At 39.8% G+C, this 21,583-nt stretch overlaps 1 protein-coding gene and 1 pseudogene across 1 annotated transcript; both read right to left on the bottom strand.

Moving 5' to 3' along the window:
* LOC133531421 (fatty acid synthase-like) overlaps window positions 1–8,078 on the bottom strand; it is a 29,608-nt pseudogene extending 21,530 nt beyond the window's left edge.
* Window positions 8,079–11,261: 3,183 nt separating this feature from the next.
* Window positions 11,262–21,249, bottom strand: LOC133531320 (uncharacterized). The gene is made up of 3 exons (XM_061869456.1): window positions 20,877–21,249; window positions 16,737–17,927; window positions 11,262–11,320 (listed from the first exon to the last, which is right to left on the bottom strand). The coding sequence occupies exons 1-3, from the start codon at window positions 21,247–21,249 to the stop codon at window positions 11,262–11,264; spliced, it is 1,623 nt and encodes a 540-aa protein (XP_061725440.1).
* Between the last annotated feature and the right edge of the window lie 334 nt (window positions 21,250–21,583).

Below are 21,583 nucleotides of genomic sequence, written 5' to 3'. Positions count from 1 at the left end.
GTAAAACGATCCCAGTTAAATAAGTTTGTTACTTAATTTTGAGTCCGTGATTTTTGATAGAAATCGTTAATCGAAACGTAAATACGAGGCTTTCAACTGTACGTGTAAGTTATAGAAGCACCTACCACGACATCTTGGGGAGTATTGTAGCAAGCGCACTGAATGTCAGCGGAGCAGTGCTGCCGGGCAGCGTCCCACGACGCGCCGACGGCGGCCATGGCACCCGGCAGCGCCGCGTCGCGCACGCTGCGCCCGCGCCAGTACGCGCACAGCACCGCCTGCTCCGCCGTCAACGTGCCGTCCGCGTACGCGCAGCCTGCGTGCGGAATATTATTTAAACCTTTTCCAGGCATAGTACGATTTATCGACCACATACGCGCCATTAGAATTTCAACTTTAGCATTCCGATTGAAGGTTCAAATTAGATTACACTTTCAGGAAATGTTACTTGTCTTCAAATGAATCATCAAAGCTGGATTAATTGGAATATATTTGGATTTTTTGGGAAAATCTTGTAGATTGGTGAGGCCTAGAAAAGGGTTAATTACCGGCCTCAAGCCGCGTTTTCGTCCGCGCCAAATTCTTTAAACTGCCCACCTCCCGAAAACACAAATAGACCGGTTTTATTTTGATACCAATGATTATAGGTAAAGGTACTTGCCACTCTTCCATAGTTATAAAATAAAGTAATACACGATACGACCCACAATGATATAGGGACCGTGCGCGTTGGAGGGTCTGCCATCTTGTTGCCTGAACTGAATCGGAACCATAAACATGTAAATTTACACGTCACGTGTTTTGTTGTGCATGGTAGCTTCTGCCATCTCGTGGGCTACATCGGAACAATAAACGTCACATTTACGCCTCGCGCCAAAAATCTGACGGCTCCTGTGCTGCCTCCTATAGTTCATGCACGCTCCCTATAGATCGTATCATTCACGACGACGCGTGCCTTAACTCGGATTGTCATAATATTAAATGTTAGATTTGACCATTTTGCGCGTCATCGTGGATGACTTTGTCTTAATTTATTCATAATTTCTAAGCCCACCTACTGATGGCTGCTTTGGTGTATGCCCATCGACCGAACAATAAGCCTATTATAGTATGGTGTGCCTTACCTAGTTTCACGAAACACAATAATGTTCAAACGATTGGAACTGACCTATTTCTCCACAAGAAGAGCCAACGATGCCATCAGGATGCACACGCAACTCGCGTAGCATATCCACCAGTGCCACTTGTACTGCGGTGATGCACACGAAGCAATTAATCACGTCGTCGAAGGCGGCCTCCGGCGCCTCCGTAACCAGATAACAGAGATCCAAGCCGTATGCCGCAAGCGTTGCGGCAGAAGCCGCGATGCTCGCCGCGAACACCGGGAGGCGCAGCAGCGCGCGTCCCGCGTCGGGCCACTGCGAGCCCATGCCGCTGAAGACGAACCAGATCGGGCGCTCACTGTCAGTCTCGAGCACCTCCATTACAGGATCTCGTGACATTACAGGATCTAGCACGGCGTACCCGCGGCGCGGGTGCCCGGAAATAGCTCGCGCGTGCACGGCATCTATTAGAGCGTGTAGTTCAGCGTCGCGCGGGTGTGAGGCCGCTAACTCGAGCATCCGTTCGACGGCCTCGTCGGTGCGGCCCGAGGCCAGGACGAGACGCGGCGCCGGGTACTCGGTTGGCGGCGGGCGGTGGCCGCGCCCGCCCTCGAGGATAACGTGCGCGTTGGCACCTCCGAACCCAAACGAGTTCATTGCTACCAACCCACCGGACCATGGCGTGTTCTCTTGCACCACCTGCAACACACACAAGGTAAACGTCGTAGTGTTTAGCAAAACAATTCCATTAACTTACATCCTTTTGAGTTGGGAATTAAGATTATTAGGGCAAATTGATACGGCACAGTATGGTAAGGTATGGTACAGTATAGTATGGTATGGTAGTGGGGCCAGAGGCCGTAGAAAGGGGACTTTTCTTTCGCTAAGATAAAGATAGTTTATTATTCAAGTAGGCATATTACAATGCGCTTACGAACGTCAAATAAAGCTATACCGGCTCTAACCCTACACCTCTGCCTCGAGAAGATTTAAACTTATGAGTACCTTTCTTATACGTTCTTACCGATAAAGTGAAGCCCTAACCCCAGTAATACATTGAACCTACACTTAACACTTTGAACCTACTGACCAACGTGCAGTCTACAGTCTTATTCAAGCACAAAATATTTCTAGCTCCAATGTATAGCTCTAGTATAAACAATAAACTTCTTAAGGAAATTGGTGCATGGTGATATCAGAACCCCTAGTGGCAATTTTTAACCTCTGCGTATCCACGGACAAGTTTCCTCCGAATTGTAAAACGAATACCTACTGTTACCCCAATCCATAACTGTTTCCCCTCCAAGAATGTTCCCAGTAATGACCGTTCTATAGATCGTGTCATTCACGGGGTTGTCGGATCGTGTCATTGTCTCGTATCGTAATGTCATGTTATTAAAGGTTAGATATGACAAATCTTCGCGTCATCGTGGATGACACGAACTATATTTCTTCTTCTTTAAGCCTGCTCCTAGTTACTAAAACCAACTAGAACGTTGAATCAATGAAAGTTTAATTACATTTTTAGAAAAACATAAACTACTTTCTGATCGACAATTCGGTTTTCGGCAAGGGAGGTCCACGGAGGACGTTGTTACCTGCGAGACTGATCTCTCACATGGATGAGGGTCGAAACTGTATCGCTGTATTCCTGGACATCGCCAAGGCTTTTAATACGGTCTCGATTCCTATCATGCTTCGCAAATTGATAAATGAAAAAATAAATTATATTAGAAATCCATTGAGGTGTCATGGACATACATGGTTATGGATAATATTTATTGTATATTTCAAATTTATTTATTTTCATCATTTCTCGCAGCAAAAACTAACTTTGCTCTCTTAGTGCACAAATAACTGTACGTGTTACCTTTATGCGGCCGTCACTGAGCGCAGTGATGTTTTTATTGGGGCTTTTATAATGCAGGTTCCCGGGGATCAAGCCGCGCTCCATCGCCAGCAGCACCTTGGCGACGGAGCACAGCCCCGAGGCGGGCTCCGCGTGACCCATGTTGGACTTCACCGAGCCCACCAGCAGCGGCGACTGCCGCTCCTTGCAGAACAGCTCCGTGATTGCATTTAGCTCCTCCGGATCACCCGCCTGTAAAATGAGAAATATTATATATATATATTATATATAATTATATTAACAGAGTGTTGGCTAGGAGCTGAAGTGCAACCTGCACAGATTCCAGTAGGGCTAAGATGGTCGGCTCTATATCATTTGTCACCTTGCCTGTCACGTTCTAACAAGTATGTAAGTGCGAAAGTGACGGGCATAGTGACAAGTGACAAAAATGGAACCATGATAACCTCCGCAGGCTACTCAATGTACTCGACAAAAAAGCTGGCGGCGTTGTAGCCTATGTCACAGAAAACTGGAACGCTACTGTTACTGAACCGTTTTTCGAAGAAGGTCCTCGGTATATACCGGTCGCCGTCTTTCACTCAGTCGTCTAGTCTAGGTAATGCGCTCAAAAGGTACAATCGTAATATCTTGAACACATCTAACCACCAAACTAACGACTAATTGCTTAAAGGTTAACTGGAAGAAATCCCTTAAAGGGATAAGTTTGCCTTTGTATTAATGATGAGTGTTTTATTTCTTGTTTTATTTTCATTTTTGTACAATAAAGAGTTTTACTACTTTACTACTTCTACCTTTGTTTCATGGGCTTCATGGCTGAATCGGGACTTCGGCCAGCAATCTCTGAACCTACTCGGCGCGAATCGTGTTTTGACCACATTCGTTAAATCGAAATCTAATTAATTGGTTTAAGTCTGTAAGACGGTTATCACAGATCATTATAATAGTTGCTATGGCAACTGGTACAAAAAAATCTAATAACGGAAATCGATATAGGTTAAAAACTGACTACCACGCCGTTAATTCAGAACTCCAAGAAACGCACTGGTCTTCCGTAACCAAACAAAATAGTCGTGATCTGGCCGCTGAGTTTATATGTATTTTGTATTTATGTTTTTGCATTTTATAGGCTGACTTGCACTATAATGGAATGACTATGGATGAGGTCTTGATGGCTCAGATGGCAGAGCACTGGAGTATCGATCCAGAGGCCGTGAGTTCAAGTCTCACCCAAAGCAGTCATTTTTCCAGTTTTAAATTTATTCTAAGCTTTACAGTATCGTTAGCAGGCGTTTCTGCTTGTTAAAAATTAATTTAGTACAGAGATGTTTTCATAGTATTAGTGAATTTTTAAATAATTATTCATTAATAGGATTTGATTGTGTTTGACTTCGATTTTATTTTACTTCATTTTTTTATTGCATGATTGGTATTACGTAAGAGTTAAGATTATGATTTATGATTGTATTGCTTGACATCATTTCGTTGTAAGAGTGCATAGGAAATATTTATTTGTACACCTGTAAAAGTAGGTCTTGGTGAGTCCATGTAAAATTGTTACAATAGTAATTACTGGCAATGCAAACCATTTCTCACAAACAATCAAGATATGGACATCGAAAAATATAGGTCTATCTCCAAGTTAGAGAAAATTGTTACTGATCAATTATCATAATCATACGCTGTCCGGCGTCATATCAATCCGAGTCCGCACGGGTTCTACAAGGACCGAAGCGTGGAGAGTAATCTTTTGTCCTTTAGTGAAGTCATACTAGTTGCAATGGATAATAAGTATCAAGTGGACGCAGTTTACACAGACTTCGCCAAAGCGTTCGATACAATTTCTTACAATACGCTTTTGGTGAAACTTTGGAACCTTGGCATCCACGGTGATCTTTTTCGATGGGTAAAATCTTATATAGAAAATAGGTCCCAAAGTGTTGTACTCGTAGGTTTCTCATCGACTTTTAAAATAACTACTTCAGGTGTCCCTCAAGGGTCCCATTTGGGCCCATTATTATTTATTTTATACATAAATGATATCACGGAGTGTCTAACAAATTCAAAAGCTCTTTTATACGCCGATGATACTAAATTATTTCGAGTCATTAAAACTGACGTCGACTGTGCTTTGTTTCAGGATGATTTAACTAGGTTTGAAACTGATTGTGTGGAAAATAATCTGTTTTTAAATAGTGACAATTGTTCCGTTATTACTTTCACGTGAAAAACGGGATCCCATTGCATTCAGTACCCCTAGTGTAAATATTTTCGACAGCGAAACGTGACGTACGCGTTTGCGTTAAGTCTCATTTTGTATGGGTTTTTGAACAGCGCGCCAAGCGGGACGTTTTGGAAAGTCAAAAATCTCATACAAAATGACACTTAACGCAAACGCGTACGTCACGTTTCGCTGTCGAAAATATTTACACTAGGGGTACAGTTACCGGTTGTGTGGCAGTACTCTTACACGACAGCACAGTATGTATACGTGACCTAGGGGTGTTAATGGATGCAAAACTAACGTTTAACCCTCATATAGATCATATTTTAAACAAGGCATATAAAAAACTGCGTTTCGTTCTTCGCGTAGCAAAACGTTTTCGAAAACCTGTCACTTATAAACTTTTTTAAAATAGTTACGTTCGCAGCAGATTGGAATTTGCTTCTGTAGTGTGGAATCCTTTGTTTAATGTCCATAAGACTCGAATTGAAAGACTCCAGAAAAAGTTCATTAAAGCATTGGAATTTCGAGTGGGTCTTAACTATGTAAATTACGCTTCCTCGGCTATACATCAGAATATCCAGCCACTTTCACTTAGACGGTCCTGTATAGGTTTAGTATTTTTATTCAAAATTATTAAAAATGTTGTAGATTATTACATAAAATTGGTTTCCGTGTCCCCCGTAGAAATGAACGTAGTTGTCGCAGTAAGGCATTATTCAGCATTCCTAACAGCAGAACGAAATACGCACAGCATTCATATATTGGGCGCGCATGTATATATTTATATACATTTACGCTTTTGTTATGTATTCTGTAAGTTTACACTATTTTTATTCAATTGTACATCGAAATTTAAAATGAGGAAACTATACGTCTATAACGAAATCAATGAGTAGCTATTAGCTAAGTTGCTCATATGTTTATTTTAAGATTGTTTGATTCTCAAAAAAAAATATGATTATGAAAATTATGTTAATGTTAATTAATCAAATGCACCCGGCGTTGCATTGCGTTGTGCGTTGTTAAGGTGCATTGCATCGAACATCTACATATAAGTAGTAAACTACATACCTTTGTGCCGGTGCCGTGCGCTTCCACGTAGACGACATCCTGCGGTTGCAGGTTTGCCTTCTCGAAAGTCTCATTGGCGAGTCGGCGTTGCATCGCTCCGGCGGGGTGTGTGATGCCCCTCGTCTTGTAGCCGTCGTTGTTCATGCTCGCACCGCGCACCTCGCAGTACACGCGGCGCGCGTCTCGTCGGCGCTGCAGCAACACGGCAACCACAGCTTCGGCGCGTACGTAGCCACGACCGCTAGCGTCAAAAGCGGCGCAACGTCCATCCTGTGATAACATCTTCAGCCGATGAAAGTTTAAGGCTATGTGCGGGTTAAGGCAGACGTTTGTACCGGCGACCACGGCAGCGTCGCAGTGACCATTTCGGATGGCATCTACGGCCTGCACCAGGGCGAACATAGAACTGGCACAACCGGAATCAAGACTGAACGACGGCCCCTTGAAGTCAAACGTGTAGGATACCCGGTTAGCAAACATGCCGCGGGCACAACCAGTTGCTGCGTAACCGGTGATATTGTCCGCGTCTGCGTTCCACTGATCCTCGGACTCTGAGACGGTCGCGCCTACGTAAACGCCAGTCCGGGAGCCGCGCAGCTCGGCGGGGCAGAGGCCAGCGTCCACGAGTGCCTCGTGCGTCACCTCCAGCAGCAGGCGCAGCTGCGGGTCCATAAAATTCGCTTGCTTGGCGTGCACGCCGAAGAAGGCCGCGTCGAAGTGCGCCAGGCTCTTCAGTTTGCCGCTCCGTTCAGGCAACCCTGACCTGCCTGCACCCAAATATTACCTTTTTTTTTTAAATAGATGTAAGTAAATAGCTGTAAAATTTAAAAAAAAGATCAATATATCTTTATTTATCATAGAAGGCAATTTAATCATGTCGATGTTAGCTGCTTGTTAAAAGACAGCTCACATGAAATTGTGGTGCAGGAGCAGCGGCCGCTCCACGAGATCATCGCAAATGCAAACTACATCTGGGCGCAAAAAATAGAGTTCACCGGCGTCCAGCGGCAGTCATCGGCGGTGAAGAGGTCTACGCTGGCAAACAGCTGCGCACAAATTCCTCGATGCTGCCGCACTTGGATAGGCAGTCACTATTACCATGTCATCATGAAATGCATGCTCATGCTCACCCGGCGTCCAGCGGCGGCCGTCGTCGGTGACCAGGTCCACGCCGGCGAACAGCTGCTGCGCAAACTCCTCGATGTTGTCGGACTCGGGCAGGCGGCCCGACAGGCCCGACATCACCACGTCCGACGCGTCGCCGTGTCCGGACATCGCGCTCGCCATCCTTTACGGATATAGATAGAAGTATCTGAGACACAACAATTGAAGAAGTCGTTAGATTAATGTGTTACAAAAATGGTATCGATTAAATTGAAATTATAGACTATTTCATTCTAAAAACCTCAAGAAGATAAATAATATCAAAATATAATTAGGTAATTTTTAGGGTTCCGTAGCCAAATGGCAAAAAACGGAACCCTTATAGATTCGTCATGTCCGTCTGTCTGCCCGATTCTGTCACAGCCACTTTTTTCCGAAACTATAAGAGCTATACCGTTCAAACTTAGAAAGTGGATGTATTCTATGAACCGCATTAAGATGTTCACACAAAAATAGAAAAAAACAATAAATTTTGGGGGTTCCCGATACTTAGAACTGAAACTCAAAAAATCTTTTTTCATCAAACCCATACGTGTGGAGTATCTATGGATAGGTCTTGAAAAATGATATTTAGGTTCCTAATATCATTTTTTTCTAAACTGAATAGTTTACGCGAGAGACACTTCTAAAGTGAAAAAATGTGGGCCCCCCCCCCCCCCCTGTAACTTCTAAAATAACAGAATGAAAAATCTAAAAAAAATATATGATATACATTACCATGCAAACTTCTACCGAAAATTGGTTTGAACGAGATCTAGTAAGTAGTTTTTTTCATACGTCATAAAATAAAAATATTTTTTTTTTCCATCAAACCCATACGTGTACGGTATCTATGGATAGGTCTTCAAAAATGATATATAGGTTCCTAATACCATTTTTTTCTAAACTGAATAGTTTGCGCGAGAGACACTTCCAAAGTGGTAAAATATGTGTCCAAAGTGGTAAAATGTTGAACAAGATCTAGCAAGTAGATTTTTTTTTAATACGTCTCAAATGGTACGGAACCCTTCATGCGCGAGTCCGACTCGCACTTGGCCGCTTTTTAACATAGGGGAGAGTGGCCTTAAGCGGGTAGACGCTGTCTTGTTGCGTAATTAAGTCCTAATGTCTAAGAATGCATGAATAGTGATTATGTGAACTCTCCTGAGTTTTTGTAAGTTCCGATGGGGACCAGAGTTATGATATAATGTAAAATAAAGAAATTAATGAATTTATTAAAACTACGAAACGATCTTCTAAACTACCAACTAAGGTGAACCAGCAAATGAGCACGGGTTGAGAAACGTCACTACGTCCCTAAGCTTCATATTCGGTTGACCTTTAGTCTATGCAGTGGACATCTCTGAGGGACCGAGCAAGGGGTGAGAACGCCGCAGCGTACCGCCTTCCTTATAGCTAGGCCATTAACGTGTAAGTTAAAAACCAATAAGCCACTGGTTACCACTTGGCGTCTCATTCCATTCCCTACAACTTAGTATTAAGTAAATGCTTAATGTTATATTAACGACTTTCCTAGCTGTATTAGTCAGGACTGTATTATATTTCCCGATGATACTACCCTAGTAATAAAAGGAGACAATAAAAATCCTCTTGAGGCCAATGTAAACAAAATCTTAACAGACGCCGTTGCCTGGTTCAAAAGAAATAAATTGCATATCAACATAGACATGACAAAGCAATGAAATTTTGTAATTATGCTGAAAAGCTGTTAGATATGATAACGCCAAGGTAGAGTTAGTAGACAATTATAAATTTTTAGTATATTTTTAGGATTTAATATTGACAAGCATTTAAATTGGAAATATCAAGTAGACCACATTTGTAAGAAGTTGAACAAGTTTGTCTTTGCTCTAAAACGACTGAGACAAACAGTCTCATTAGAAGCGGCGATGTTGGCGTATCATGGATACGTATCATCAGTGCTAGGCTATGGTTTAGTTTTTTGGGGAAATTTCACAGATATAGAGCGAGCCTTTATATTAAAAGAAAGGTGTATCTGAGCTTTAGAAAATACTAGGTTCATGGGAAGTTGCGAGCCACAGTTCAGGAAATTAAAAATATTACCACTCCCGTGTCAATATATAAAAGAAGCCTGTCTATTTGCTAAGAAGAACCCTAACTATTTTACATACCGTTGTGAGCCAAGTACGAAACATACGAGGGCACAATACAAAAATCTAGTGCATCGTCCTCCTTGCCGCTGTTACATTTATAAGAAAAACTGCTATAACATGTACATAGCCCTGTATAACAATTTACCTGATGAAATCAAATTTGAAAATAAATCTTTTAAAATTAAGTTGACAAACCGGTTGCAAGAAAATGTTTTTATCGTATTAAGGAGTACTTGGATAAATATAAAATAAATTAGGTATAATAAGTATTGTAAATATTGTAGGTATTGAGTAAGTAAGCGATGCTCTCAGTAGCAAATTGCATGTAATTAAATATATCAAAACCATGTTTATCAGACTCAAACTGAAAGTTGTTTTGTAGGTTAGTAATGTCCTAGTCTAGCCATAAATAAGAGCGAAGTTTTGTTAATCAATATGCCAAATGATTATTCGACCTATTGTGTTTCGACCAATTAGTTTCTCGGGTAATTGTGAGAGTTACTAAATGATTATTCTACGAAACGTAAATATGCGTATCAATGTTCTGCGTATTGACTACTCGTGCAAACGACTATTATGCGTTATGACATTCTGCCAATCGTTACTCGGCCAAAGAGCCCGTCTGCGAATCGTTGTCGGCGAATCGAAAATCGGCGTATTGTTTGTCGGAAAATCAATAGGGCACCCTAAAAAATATATAGTTTATCAAATTATCCTTAGAGATGTATAGGGTCTCCAAAACTCAAAATCCTGTATAATTAAAACATTGATTAAGATAAAAGAAACATACGAGAACCGAATGAGGTAATTATCTAACTAAAAAATAAAGTTACTAAATATAATTTAGATTTAGCTTAAACAGACCGGTCTCCACAAACAGCAACTGTTCAAGAGTATGACGTATATTTCAGCCATCGCCTCCTCAACCTTCATTCGGGAAAGTGGCGACCCGATCAATGATCTATGATACAGAGATAATGACCTCGGTTGAGGCGTTTAATTGTGATTTTTGATAGAAATTAAGTATTCTTGTTTTGCTAAATACCTACTGATGAATTAGATCTAAGATTATTTGGTGAATAAACATAACTACAGTCTAAAAATTAATTTTATAATAAAATTCGGCTTGTGTAGAGTTTCCCCGCTTTGGAAGGAGAGTCTTTAATTTTTTTTATAAATAATGATAATTTAAAAATTATCACAGTAGTTTTAGCTTACAATGAATTTGAAATACAAATGAAAACTAGTTTTCCGAAGCGCCTTGGTGAAAACTAGTTTTGACTGGGATGGGATCTGTTTTTCTGCAAGCAAGACGGTTATGTTAATAATCGCAGTTCTAAGACAACCTAACCTGTTTTCTGTTACCAAGTAGGTTGTGTTTATGATCGCAGTTCTAACAATAAGATAACTTAACTTGATTTTCTGGTAGCAAGTCGACTCGGTGTACGATCTCAGTTCTAAACTAACTTTCCTAAGGGCTTTACCCACAAACTTTGAGATCTCAGACCTGAACGATGCTAGAAATGCCTGGCTGACATGACCCTCCTAATAATCCAAAATCACAGAGAAACTGGGACGATGCTTTATCGAAATTAACTTATACCACATGTCTAGATAACAGCGAAGGAGCTGAACGCGCTCGTTTGATCGCAGTTGGTTCTAGGGAGGCTGGCCACTGGCTCAACGCATATCCCTCTCCCAATACTGGCACTCATCTAGATGGAAACACCCTCCGTGTCGCAGTTGGGCTGCGCCTGCGCTATCAATCTGTGCACTGCAAAAATGCCAATGTGGGAGTGACGTGGACGAGCGGGGGCGTCATGGTCTGTCTTGCCAGCGAAGCGCGGGGCGATTGTCACGTCACGCCGCGCTCAATGACATTATCCGCAGGTCTCTTGTCACCGTCAAGGGCCGGGATAGCCCGGGACGATGACAAGAGACCTGATGGTATGTCACTGATACCGTGGAGGATGGGACGAGTGTTGGTGTGGGACACGACCTGTGTCGACAGGCTGCCGAGGCCAACAAAAGGCGGAAATATGGGGGTCTCGACGCCAATTCACAAACCACCCTCGCCTTCAGCCTCGGTCCGTGGAGCCCGGGAGCTCAGAGCGTCTTTAATGATTTGGCCAAACGGCTGGTTGACGTAACAGGGGACAAAAGAGCTGACAGTTTCCTCGCTCAACGAATAAGCGTTGCGATTCAGCGAGGAAATGCTGCCAGTATCTTTGGCACTATGCCCCAGGGATATAGATTTTTAGTTTTTAATTAGTTTAAGTTTCTATTGTACCTATATTTACATTTTACTCTAATTCTCTTTTACTCTAATTGTTAATTGTTCGAAATAAATAATGAACTTTCCTTATTTTTCTAGTAGAAGTTCGTTTCTGACATAAACTAGCAATAACTATCAGATCACAAAAATGAAATTGATTTTCTTTATGTCAATAACCTGAGTACCTCCTAATCGACGACCAAGATCCTTGCTGTCGGTTCATACAACAAATTAAAAACTGAAGTTTTTGGATGGTATTAGGAATTTAAAAAGTGGCAACAGATTCCAGAACAAACAGAAAAGTACAATTTCTGGGTTAGTTTCTTGGGTTGTCGCATACGTAGATGCGGCATAAGGCATCGTTATTAAATTATTTTGGTTATGAAATGTCGATTATCTTCTCGCTACATAAGTAAGGTTACTAGGTTGACTGGTAGAGAATGCCTTATGGCACTAAGTCCGCCTTTTGTGCTGTAAGATTATTTGTTTTGTGCAATAAGTTTATAAAAATAAGTTATTAACTATGATGCGGTAGACTTGTTCACATCTAAAGCTATAACAATGTCACTTACGATCCAAGAATGCAAATGTTGAGAACGCACTGACTATGGGGTCCTCTGTCTTCTAGGCAACTCAACACGTTCTCTGTGAATAGCTCGCCGATGTCGCAAAACAAATATTGTAATAGCGGTTCAATATGTGGGTGGGTAATTCTACAACGAAAAAGAGAGTGCAAAAAGGTGACAGGATTTAAAATATATTTTTATGGTCAAATGAAGCAAGATAGAAAATACGACCCTTGTAGAAAGTGCTACAGGGCACCACTCCTTTCGAAACTAATTTGCAGTTATTCGTACAGAATGTCCAAAGCATTAAAAATAAGATCCATGTAATAGAAACTCTCCTTCAGGACCACCCATATCAAATATTGTGCCTCACAGAAACTTGGATTTCAGAAGAACAGAAAGATGCAGTGCAAGTAGAGGGATATGTGGCTGCAGCAAGTTACAATCGTCCTAATCACAAAGGTGGAGGAGTACTAATATTATTACGACAAGATATCCCATACAAGGAGCGACCCGACTATGCAAACTTGTCAATAGAATTAGTAATTGAATGTTGTGCAATAGAGTTGAAATCTGATCTCATTATAATAACTATTTATAGAGCAGACCGTGACATTGAGACCTTCTTTGATGTATTAAATCGGTTATTATCTAAGCTAAAATCGAAACGTCATAAAAACATTGTTATTACAGGAGATTTTAACATAAATAAATTTAATAACTCAAATCATTATCATAGGCTAGTAAACATGATGCTTGAATGTAACCTCCGTCAAATTGTAAATGAGCCAACTCGAGAGACTACTACCAGTTCGACTTGCATAGATTTTCTATTTACAAATAGTAAAAATTACAAACTAACAGTTGAGGATAAAGGCATATCAGACCACAAATGCTTGCAATATGAATTCGAAGAAATTACATATCTTGACAACAATCACTCTAACAAATATATTCTAAAACGGAACTTTTCTGCTGTGAATATAACATCATTTAAATGCGCGCTTAATCAGGTTGATTGGAATAAACAAATAAATAATTGTCAAAATATAAATGAAAACTACAATGAGTTTGAAAAATTATTACAACTACTGTTAAACACGCATATACCTTATAAACGTATCAAACAAAAACTAAAAAACAACAGCTGGCTGACAACTGGAATAAAAAAGTCATGTAAGAACAAAAGGTTATTCAAAATATTAGTAAATCAATCAAACAATTCCATTTTAACAAAACATTACAAAATAATAACAAAAACCCTTAAAAACTGTGTAAAACAAGCCAAAAGAATGAGATACATAAAAGCCATAGACAAATCTAAAAACAAGACCAAAACTATGTGGAATTTTATAAAAGAAATAACAGGGAAACATGCCGCAAAAAAACAGCCGAATAATATTAAATTAAGAGTTTCCAATAGAGAGATATATACATATATCCTGCTACAGAGGAAGAAGTCCGAAATATTATACTTAACCTGCCAAATAAATTCAGCTGTGGCCATGATGAAATACCTGCCGTTTTAATTAAAGCATGTGTGAACGAACTTACCATACCCCTAACTAGGCTAATTAACCAATCGCTGGATGAAAGCTGCTTTCCGGAAAGACTTAAAATCGCTAAAATAAGACCTATATATAAAAAAACGGGAGAAAAAAACAATACCAGTCAATACCGACCCATCGCAGTACTTCCCACTGTATCAAAAATATTTGAAAAATGTGTTGCAAACCGTATATATAACTACATAGAAAAATTTCAACTCATACATAAAAACCAGTTTGGCTTTCGAAAACACAGTTCAACCACACTTGCAGTTTATAACTACATTCAAACAGTATTGGAGCATTTACGAGATAAAACCTATGGGGTTGGATTGTTACTAGATATGTCTAAGGCATATGATAGGGTATCACATCCCATCTTACTTCAAAAACTCAACAACATTGGTATTCGCGGTCCGGCCCTTAATTGGTTAAAATTATATTTAAATAACAGAAAACAGTATGTCCAAATAGAATATTACAGAGATGAAATGCGTCAGTTACAAACATACAAATCGAATGTCATATCTATTAACAATTCAATTCCTCAGGGCAGCGTGCTCGGTTGTGTTCTTTTCGTAATATACATCAACGATCTACCACGAATTACAGAGCACAAGTGTATAATGTTTGCCGATGATGTTTCACTCCTTTTCAAAAGCCCCACGAGTAACGACGCCTACAAAAATATAACAGAAACATACATCAAAATGGTCAGCTGGTTAAAAGATCACAACCTTGAAATTAATAGCAAAAAAACTAAAATTATGCAGTTCAGACCGCACCAAAAACGCGCAATAGACATAAGTAATATAGCAAAACAATTAAATATTGAAGAAGTATCGAATTTCTCGCTTTTAGGCATCACCATTGACACTCACCTAGATTGGAAAAGGCACGTAGCAGTACTCAAAAACAAACTTTCATCATTTGTTTTTGCCTTAAGCGTACTGAAATCTAACACAAACGAAACATGTGCGCTTACAGCGTACTACGGTTATGCGCATTCATTATTACGCTATGGTGTTTTATTGTGGGGACATAGTACTGATGCACATGATGCCTTTGTCATGCAGAAAAAGTGCATCCGAATAATAGTCAATATTAAACAGACATGTAGCTGCAAACCACATTTTATTAGATTAGGAGTTTTAACTTTTCCGTCAATTTGCATTTTAGAATCCGCTACTTTTGTTCGTAAAAATATCGACTTGTTCAAATTCAATAAAAACCCCCGCCGTAAACTTGATTTAATTCTACCGGAACCAAAAGTTGATATTTTCAAAAAAGGCCCATACTACACATCCATACAAATTTACAACAATATCCCTAGTTTAATTAAATTAGAGGAAAATTACCATTTATTTGAAACAAAGTTGAAGCATCATTTAATAAAAAAAGCATACTATTCAATAGCAGAATTCATAGAAGAGAAAAAATCATAACTTTCAGACCCATATGGCACACTGACACGTAATGCACATACATATATAATACTCATACCTACTATCTCGTTAAGTATAATCTAATGTTATTAGTTTAAGCTGTTTAAAGATTGTACTATTTAATAATAATATTAAGTATCTTCAGATATTTAAGAGAGTTAGAATATCTAATATTTGCTATACCCTATTCAGGGTCCCATGTGATACCATATGATATGTATAAGAACTAAATATGTACCATGGTTTGCAAGAAATAAATACTGAATACTGAATACGTTTACCTACTCGGACAAATAAACTAAATAAATGAAAATTTCTAAGAATAAAAAAGTAAAAAAAGAATTCCGGTCTGAATGTCTTTTTGGCGGAAAAAACATAACCATGGGCGACACCAAGAGGGGAAAGGGGGAGGGGAGCAGCTGCTAAAAGTTAAAAGGAGGGGTAGGGGGAGACATTATTTTGGACTTTCAGATTTCATTTCATTTCGGATTCCAAATAAATTTACTAATTTTTTTTACTTATTTATTTATTTAACCTTTATTGCACAATACAAAAAAAGTACAAATGGCGGACTTAATGCCTTAAGGCATTCTCTACCAGTCAACCATTGGGCCAAACAGAAACTTACAATTGGTGCGGAAAAGAAAATCAGTACAGAGAGATAAAAGTCCCTATCTAAACACTACTATTATAAATAAACATGCATAAATACATAGTATTATAATAAATACAAACATATATTATATATACATTCTATCTATCTATATACATACATACACATATATATATATATATATATATATATATATATATATATATATATATATATATATATATATATATATATATATATATATATATATAAATATACATATTTGAAATATTGTACCCATTTAAAACCGTCATATAGTCTTACAATGTTGGACTTAGTATGCTGAGTCAAGATACTGGTTAGATGTAGTGTAGATGTAGTGTAGGGACGCCCGGCCGGAAGCAGGCGGGCTGTCGATCGCGTGCTGCGTTCATTCAGCCCAATTCCCTGAAGTTGGAGCTGCAGGTTACTGTCCCGGCGGCATTCCCATACCAATCTCCTCAAATCTTCTTGTTTTCCTGCAGAACAGAAGGACATCTTTAAGTTCGACGTCCTTTAGTTCGTTTTCTACTAGTGAGTCTCTACCGAATGTATTATATCGCAGTGCCGCATACATGATACATTCTGCTAGTAGATGGAAGCTAGTTTCCTCCTTACCACAGTGTGGACAGGAGGCGTCTCTGTTTATTTTCATTACCTTGAGATGTCTGTTGAGAGTATTGTGACCAGTAATGATACCTGTCAGTATTCTCAGACTGCTCTTACCTAGTTTCAGAAGATACCTGGTTCTTTTGTGATCAATGCCCTTGACCATCATCTTAGACTGTCTGCAGCTGGTCTCTTCTTCCCATTCTCTCTGTGCTTCCAGTTCTTTTACCTTTTCTATGACTCCCTTCGTGACATCCGCTGACATAGGCAGAGCCGGTTCCGGACCCATGTACTCCGTCTCCGCCCCTATCCTCGCCAGCTCGTCTGCTCTCTCGTTTCCTGTTACTCCCTGGTGCCCCGGCACCCATGCTACCGTAACCCTTCTTTGTTCGCCTATCGAGTTTAGCTCCTCTCTACATTCTCTCACGAGAGCGGAGGTGACTGATATTTTCTTCAGTGCCTTCAGTGCTGCCTGGCTGTCGGTGTATATTACAACAGCACCCTCTTGCTTTACACTCTCTTTGATTATACGTGCACAGTGCGCTATTGCACATACCTCAGCTTGGAATACGCTAGCATATCTACCCAGTGATATTGATACTGTTTCTCCCAGTTTAGGGATCACAATGCCCGCTCCTGCTAGTTTCGTTGAGCTTCTTCTCGAGCCATCCGTGAAGCAGATTGTCGTTGGGTGTCTGACTTCCACTTTCCAGTTGTCTCTCTCTCCTATATGTACCCTGTACTTCTTGTCGAATATCTCCTGCCTTTTTATAAGGTCGTTGTTGGCCATCAACATCTCAAATCTTGATAGTGCCTCTCTTTGTATCAGCGCGTGTCTCTTGTCTACGCAGCTTCCTCTCCATTCTTTACATGCTTTCATTCTGTACCACTGTTCTGTGGCTCTTTTCTCTACCTCAATCCAGAGTGGCTTCAAACCTAGCATTACCTCCATTGCGTGTGTCGGGGTCGTTCTCATGGCCCCCGTCATCATTAGGCACGCTAATCTCTGTACTTTGGTTAGGTCTCTTTGGTATTCTTTGATATGGGCCCTGTGCCACCATACCACGGCCCCATATAGCACCCTGGGTAGTATGACCGCCTTGTAGATCCAGTAGATCATTCCCGGCTTCAACCCCCAATTCTTCCCCACTGCCCTTTTACATTGATACAGTGTTCTTATGGCTTTTGCCGACTGCTCCTTGATGTGAGTTCTGTATCTGAGCGTTCTATCCAGAGTAACGCCCAGATATTTTATCTCATCCACCATTTCTAGTTCTATATCTTGTATCTTTATAGGTGTTATAGATACTGGTTATGTTACAAGTAATTTTCAATTTAATTGAATTAGATTATAATGTAGTACGTAGTGCATACAAAATATAATATTTAGATATGGACGCTGTGTCAACTTATCTTTGTGTTAACTTACCTCGGTCTCCCCCACACTTTAAAGAACATTAATGACCGAAAAAATATACTCGATACGACTGGCGCAGTCGATAAATCGAATCCGGAAAAATAGAGACGTATCTATACAAAAAAGTTGATACGAAAATATGTTTATAGTAGTCTTCTTCTTTATTTGCCATGCCCTAACGGACGTCGGCGACCACCTTTGCCATCTCTCTTCTGCTCTTGGCCATTCTTGCCAGTATGGCTGCGTTATTCACGTTCGTCCATTTCTTAATATTGTCAAGCCAGATGAACCTCCTTCTTCCCCTTCCCCTCTTGCCATAAAATTTTCCTTCCAATATTAGTTGTAGTATATTATATTTGTCATTTCTGTATATATGTCCAAAATAAGATATTTTCCTATTTTTCACCGTAACCAAAACCTCCAACTTTTTCTCCATTCTTTTTAGTACTTCCACATTCGTAACTCTATCGGTCCAGGATATTTTTAGCATACGCCTAAATAGCCACATTTCGAATGCGTCTATTTTCTTTTCCATCGCTTTATTCAGAGTCCAAGTTTCGCAGCCGTAGAAGAGCACTGATAGTACATAGCACTTTACAAGTCTCCAACGAAGTCTTAGGTTGATATCCTTATTAGTGTATATAGACTGCATTTTTATAAAGGCGTTTCGCGCAATCTCTACCCTGACACGTATTTCCTGCTCCATGTCCCAGTCCTCGTTCAGCCAGCAGCCCAAATACCTATACTTTTCTACCTTCTCTATTGGTGTATTATCTATTCTTAAAACGTGTGGAGTTGTATTAGATTTGCTTACTACCATAAATTTAGTTTTGCTAATGTTAATTTTCAACTTGTAATGATTTATTTTCGAATTTAAACGGTTTAATAGATGTTGTAATTCTTCAGCACTATTTGCTAGCAGGACGGTGTCGTCGGCATATCTTAAATTATTAATATATTTCTTATTACATTTAATTCCTATATCGACTCCATCAAAGGCTTCTGAGAAGATACTTTCAGAATATACGTTGAAAAGACTTGGGGATAAAACACATCCTTGACGGACTCCTTTAAGTATTTCTAAGTCTTCGGTGGCTATATTTCTGACTTTGACTTAAGAATTCTAGCGTCTTTTCCGTCAATGTCTGTTTGATAGATTACTTCCATAAGTAGCTGATGATTTACAGTGTCGAATGCCTTTTCGAAATCGATGAAGCACAAAAATACATCTTTTTGATGTTCCAAACAATTTTGTACCAGTACTTGGATTGCTAGCAGAGCTTCTTTTGTTCCTAGACCGTTTCTAAAGCCAAATTGAGTCTCGCTGATGTAGCTATCTATCTTACTAAATATTCTATTGTGTAATACTTTAAGAAAAACTTTTAATACATGGCTCATTACACTGATTAATCTATATTCATTGCACATTTTAGCGTTAGGTTTCTTGGGGATTGGCAAGAAGGAGGACTTAAGCCAATCGTCCGGAAGGACTCCCGTATCATATATTTTATTAAACAATGTGACCAAGATATTCATTCCAAATTCATCTAGTAATTGAAGTAATTCTCCATGCAAAGTATCAGGCCCTACAGCTTTTCCGCTTTTAAGAATTTTTATGGCTCTCATTACATCTTCTTTTACAATTGGGGGACCCTCATACTCGTCAGGGTTATTTCCAGGCTCTAATCTGGTGTCATTAAAAAGCTTCTTAATATAATTTACCCATTCTGCTCTTTGCTCATCAATATCCGTTATTAACTTGTTTTCGCAATTTGTCATTTTACCAGTAAGATGTTTGCGTCCGGTGTTAGTGAAATCTTTTACTTTTTTATGTAAGTTAAAGCTATCGTGTTTCAGGTCTAGCTCCTCTGTCTCTGCGCATTTCGCTTCCAGCCACATATCCCTTTCACGTCTGATTAATGATCTAATTTTATTATCTATGTTTCTGTATTTTACTTTGTCTATTTCCTTGTACCGTCTTCTTTCGTCCATCAAGTTTAAAATTTCTTTTGTTATCCATGGGCATTTAGTTTCTTTTTTCCAGTGACCCAGGACTTCCTTGCTAACTGTAGTTGTAGTATCCTTAAACATATCCCAGATTTGTTTCGTATTCATGTTTTCTACATTTAAAATTTTCTTTAGTTCGTTATTATAGTCAGTCATTACTTTAGTTCTAGTTTCTTTCTTTCTTTCTCTATATCTTTTTTTCTCTTATTCTTTAAGTTTATCAATAGCTATTTTTCTATGAGGATTAACCTTATCCTTTTTTGGAATTTTAAGCTTTAAGTTCAGTTTTACTACTAAGGGATTGTGGTCAGAGCCAACATCTGCACCTGGAAAGGTTTTCGCGTTCAGGATAGAATTACGGAATCTTGTTGGAATGAGTATGTAGTCGATTTGGTTACGGACAATATTTTTTGAATTGTGCTTAGGTGAGGTCCAGGTATATAAACGTCTAGGTGGATGATGAAACCAAGTATTTGTCACCACAAGATCTTTCTCTATGCAAAATTGCACTAACCTGTCTCCCGTCCAGTTTCTTTCTCCTAGTCCGTAAATACCTACATGTTTTCCAACTGAGCCTTTACCTATCTTTGCATTCATATCTCCCAGTACTAAGGTTACTTGTTGAGATTTAAGTGAGCTCAGAACCGTCTCCAATTCCCCATAGAAGTTTTCAAGGAGTTCTGGGTTTTTCTTCGCTTTTTCCGTTGTTGGGGCATACACTTGTACGATATTGACATCAAATGGGTGTCCACTCAATTGCAAAAGAATAATCCGCTCTGAAATGGGTACAAAGTTTGTAACATACCTACTAAGTTCTTTTTTTATTAGTATACCCACGCCATGGTAGTGGTCTTTATCAGTTGATGGTTTACCAGAGTAATACAAGACTGAACCTTGCTTTTCGTATTTACCATTATCTTTCCATCGTACTTCACTGAGGCCTAATATGTCCAAATGTAGTCTACCCATTTCTAATATTACGTTATCTAATTTCCCTGGTTTTATTACACTTCTAATGTTCCATGTGGCTATCTTCAGACAGTCTTCTTTTCTTCGTATGAGTTTTATCCCTGGTGTAGATTTCTTCTTTTCTTCTTTTGGGTCTTCATCGATAATATACTTAACATCACAAGTCCCGATCAACTTATGACGCCGGGGTGAGTCCGGGTCGCATTCTACTGGCATTATTTGGCTGATCATGTTCATGGTGGTTTTCTTGGAGCATTTTGTAAGTGTAGTGGGGCCCCGAATCCTTCTACACCGGCTGTGCTTTTTTCAAAAGCTTGGACGCCACCGTTGGCCCATTGTGGGTTCATCCGCTGCCGTTCCTACTGTCAATCCCAGCTCCAGTAGACAGCACCCTTACGACCTCTGCTCCAGATGCTAGAGAAGCCCGCAAGGGGGGTTTGATAACGGAGTGGCCTTCTCCGGCCTGTGTGGTCCGCGGGAGGTATTTGATTTCCCTCCTGCCCTCCGCCCGTCTTGAAAAAAGAGCGGTGAGCATCCCCCTGTCCGCCATCTGGGGACGCGCCCTCTAGGG

The sequence above is a fragment of the Cydia pomonella genome, chromosome 25 (assembly GCF_033807575.1).
Source record: "Cydia pomonella isolate Wapato2018A chromosome 25, ilCydPomo1, whole genome shotgun sequence".
Lineage (NCBI taxonomy): Eukaryota > Metazoa > Arthropoda > Insecta > Lepidoptera > Tortricidae > Cydia > Cydia pomonella.
Note: the sequence above shows the minus strand (reverse complement) of the source record. Positions and strands in the feature narration are given on the sequence as shown.

Coding starts and splice junctions, on each gene's coding strand:
- LOC133531320 (XM_061869456.1), bottom strand. CDS start 21,249: ATGAACATGATCAGCCAAATAATGCCAGTAGAATGCGACCCGGACTCA. Junction 17,928..20,876: donor AGACCACTACCATGGCGTGG/GTATACTAATAA, acceptor TAACATAACCAG/TATCTATAACACCTATAAAG. Junction 11,321..16,736: donor CAGGTATCTTCTGAAACTAG/GTAAGAGCAGTC, acceptor GCATTTTTGCAG/TGCACAGATTGATAGCGCAG.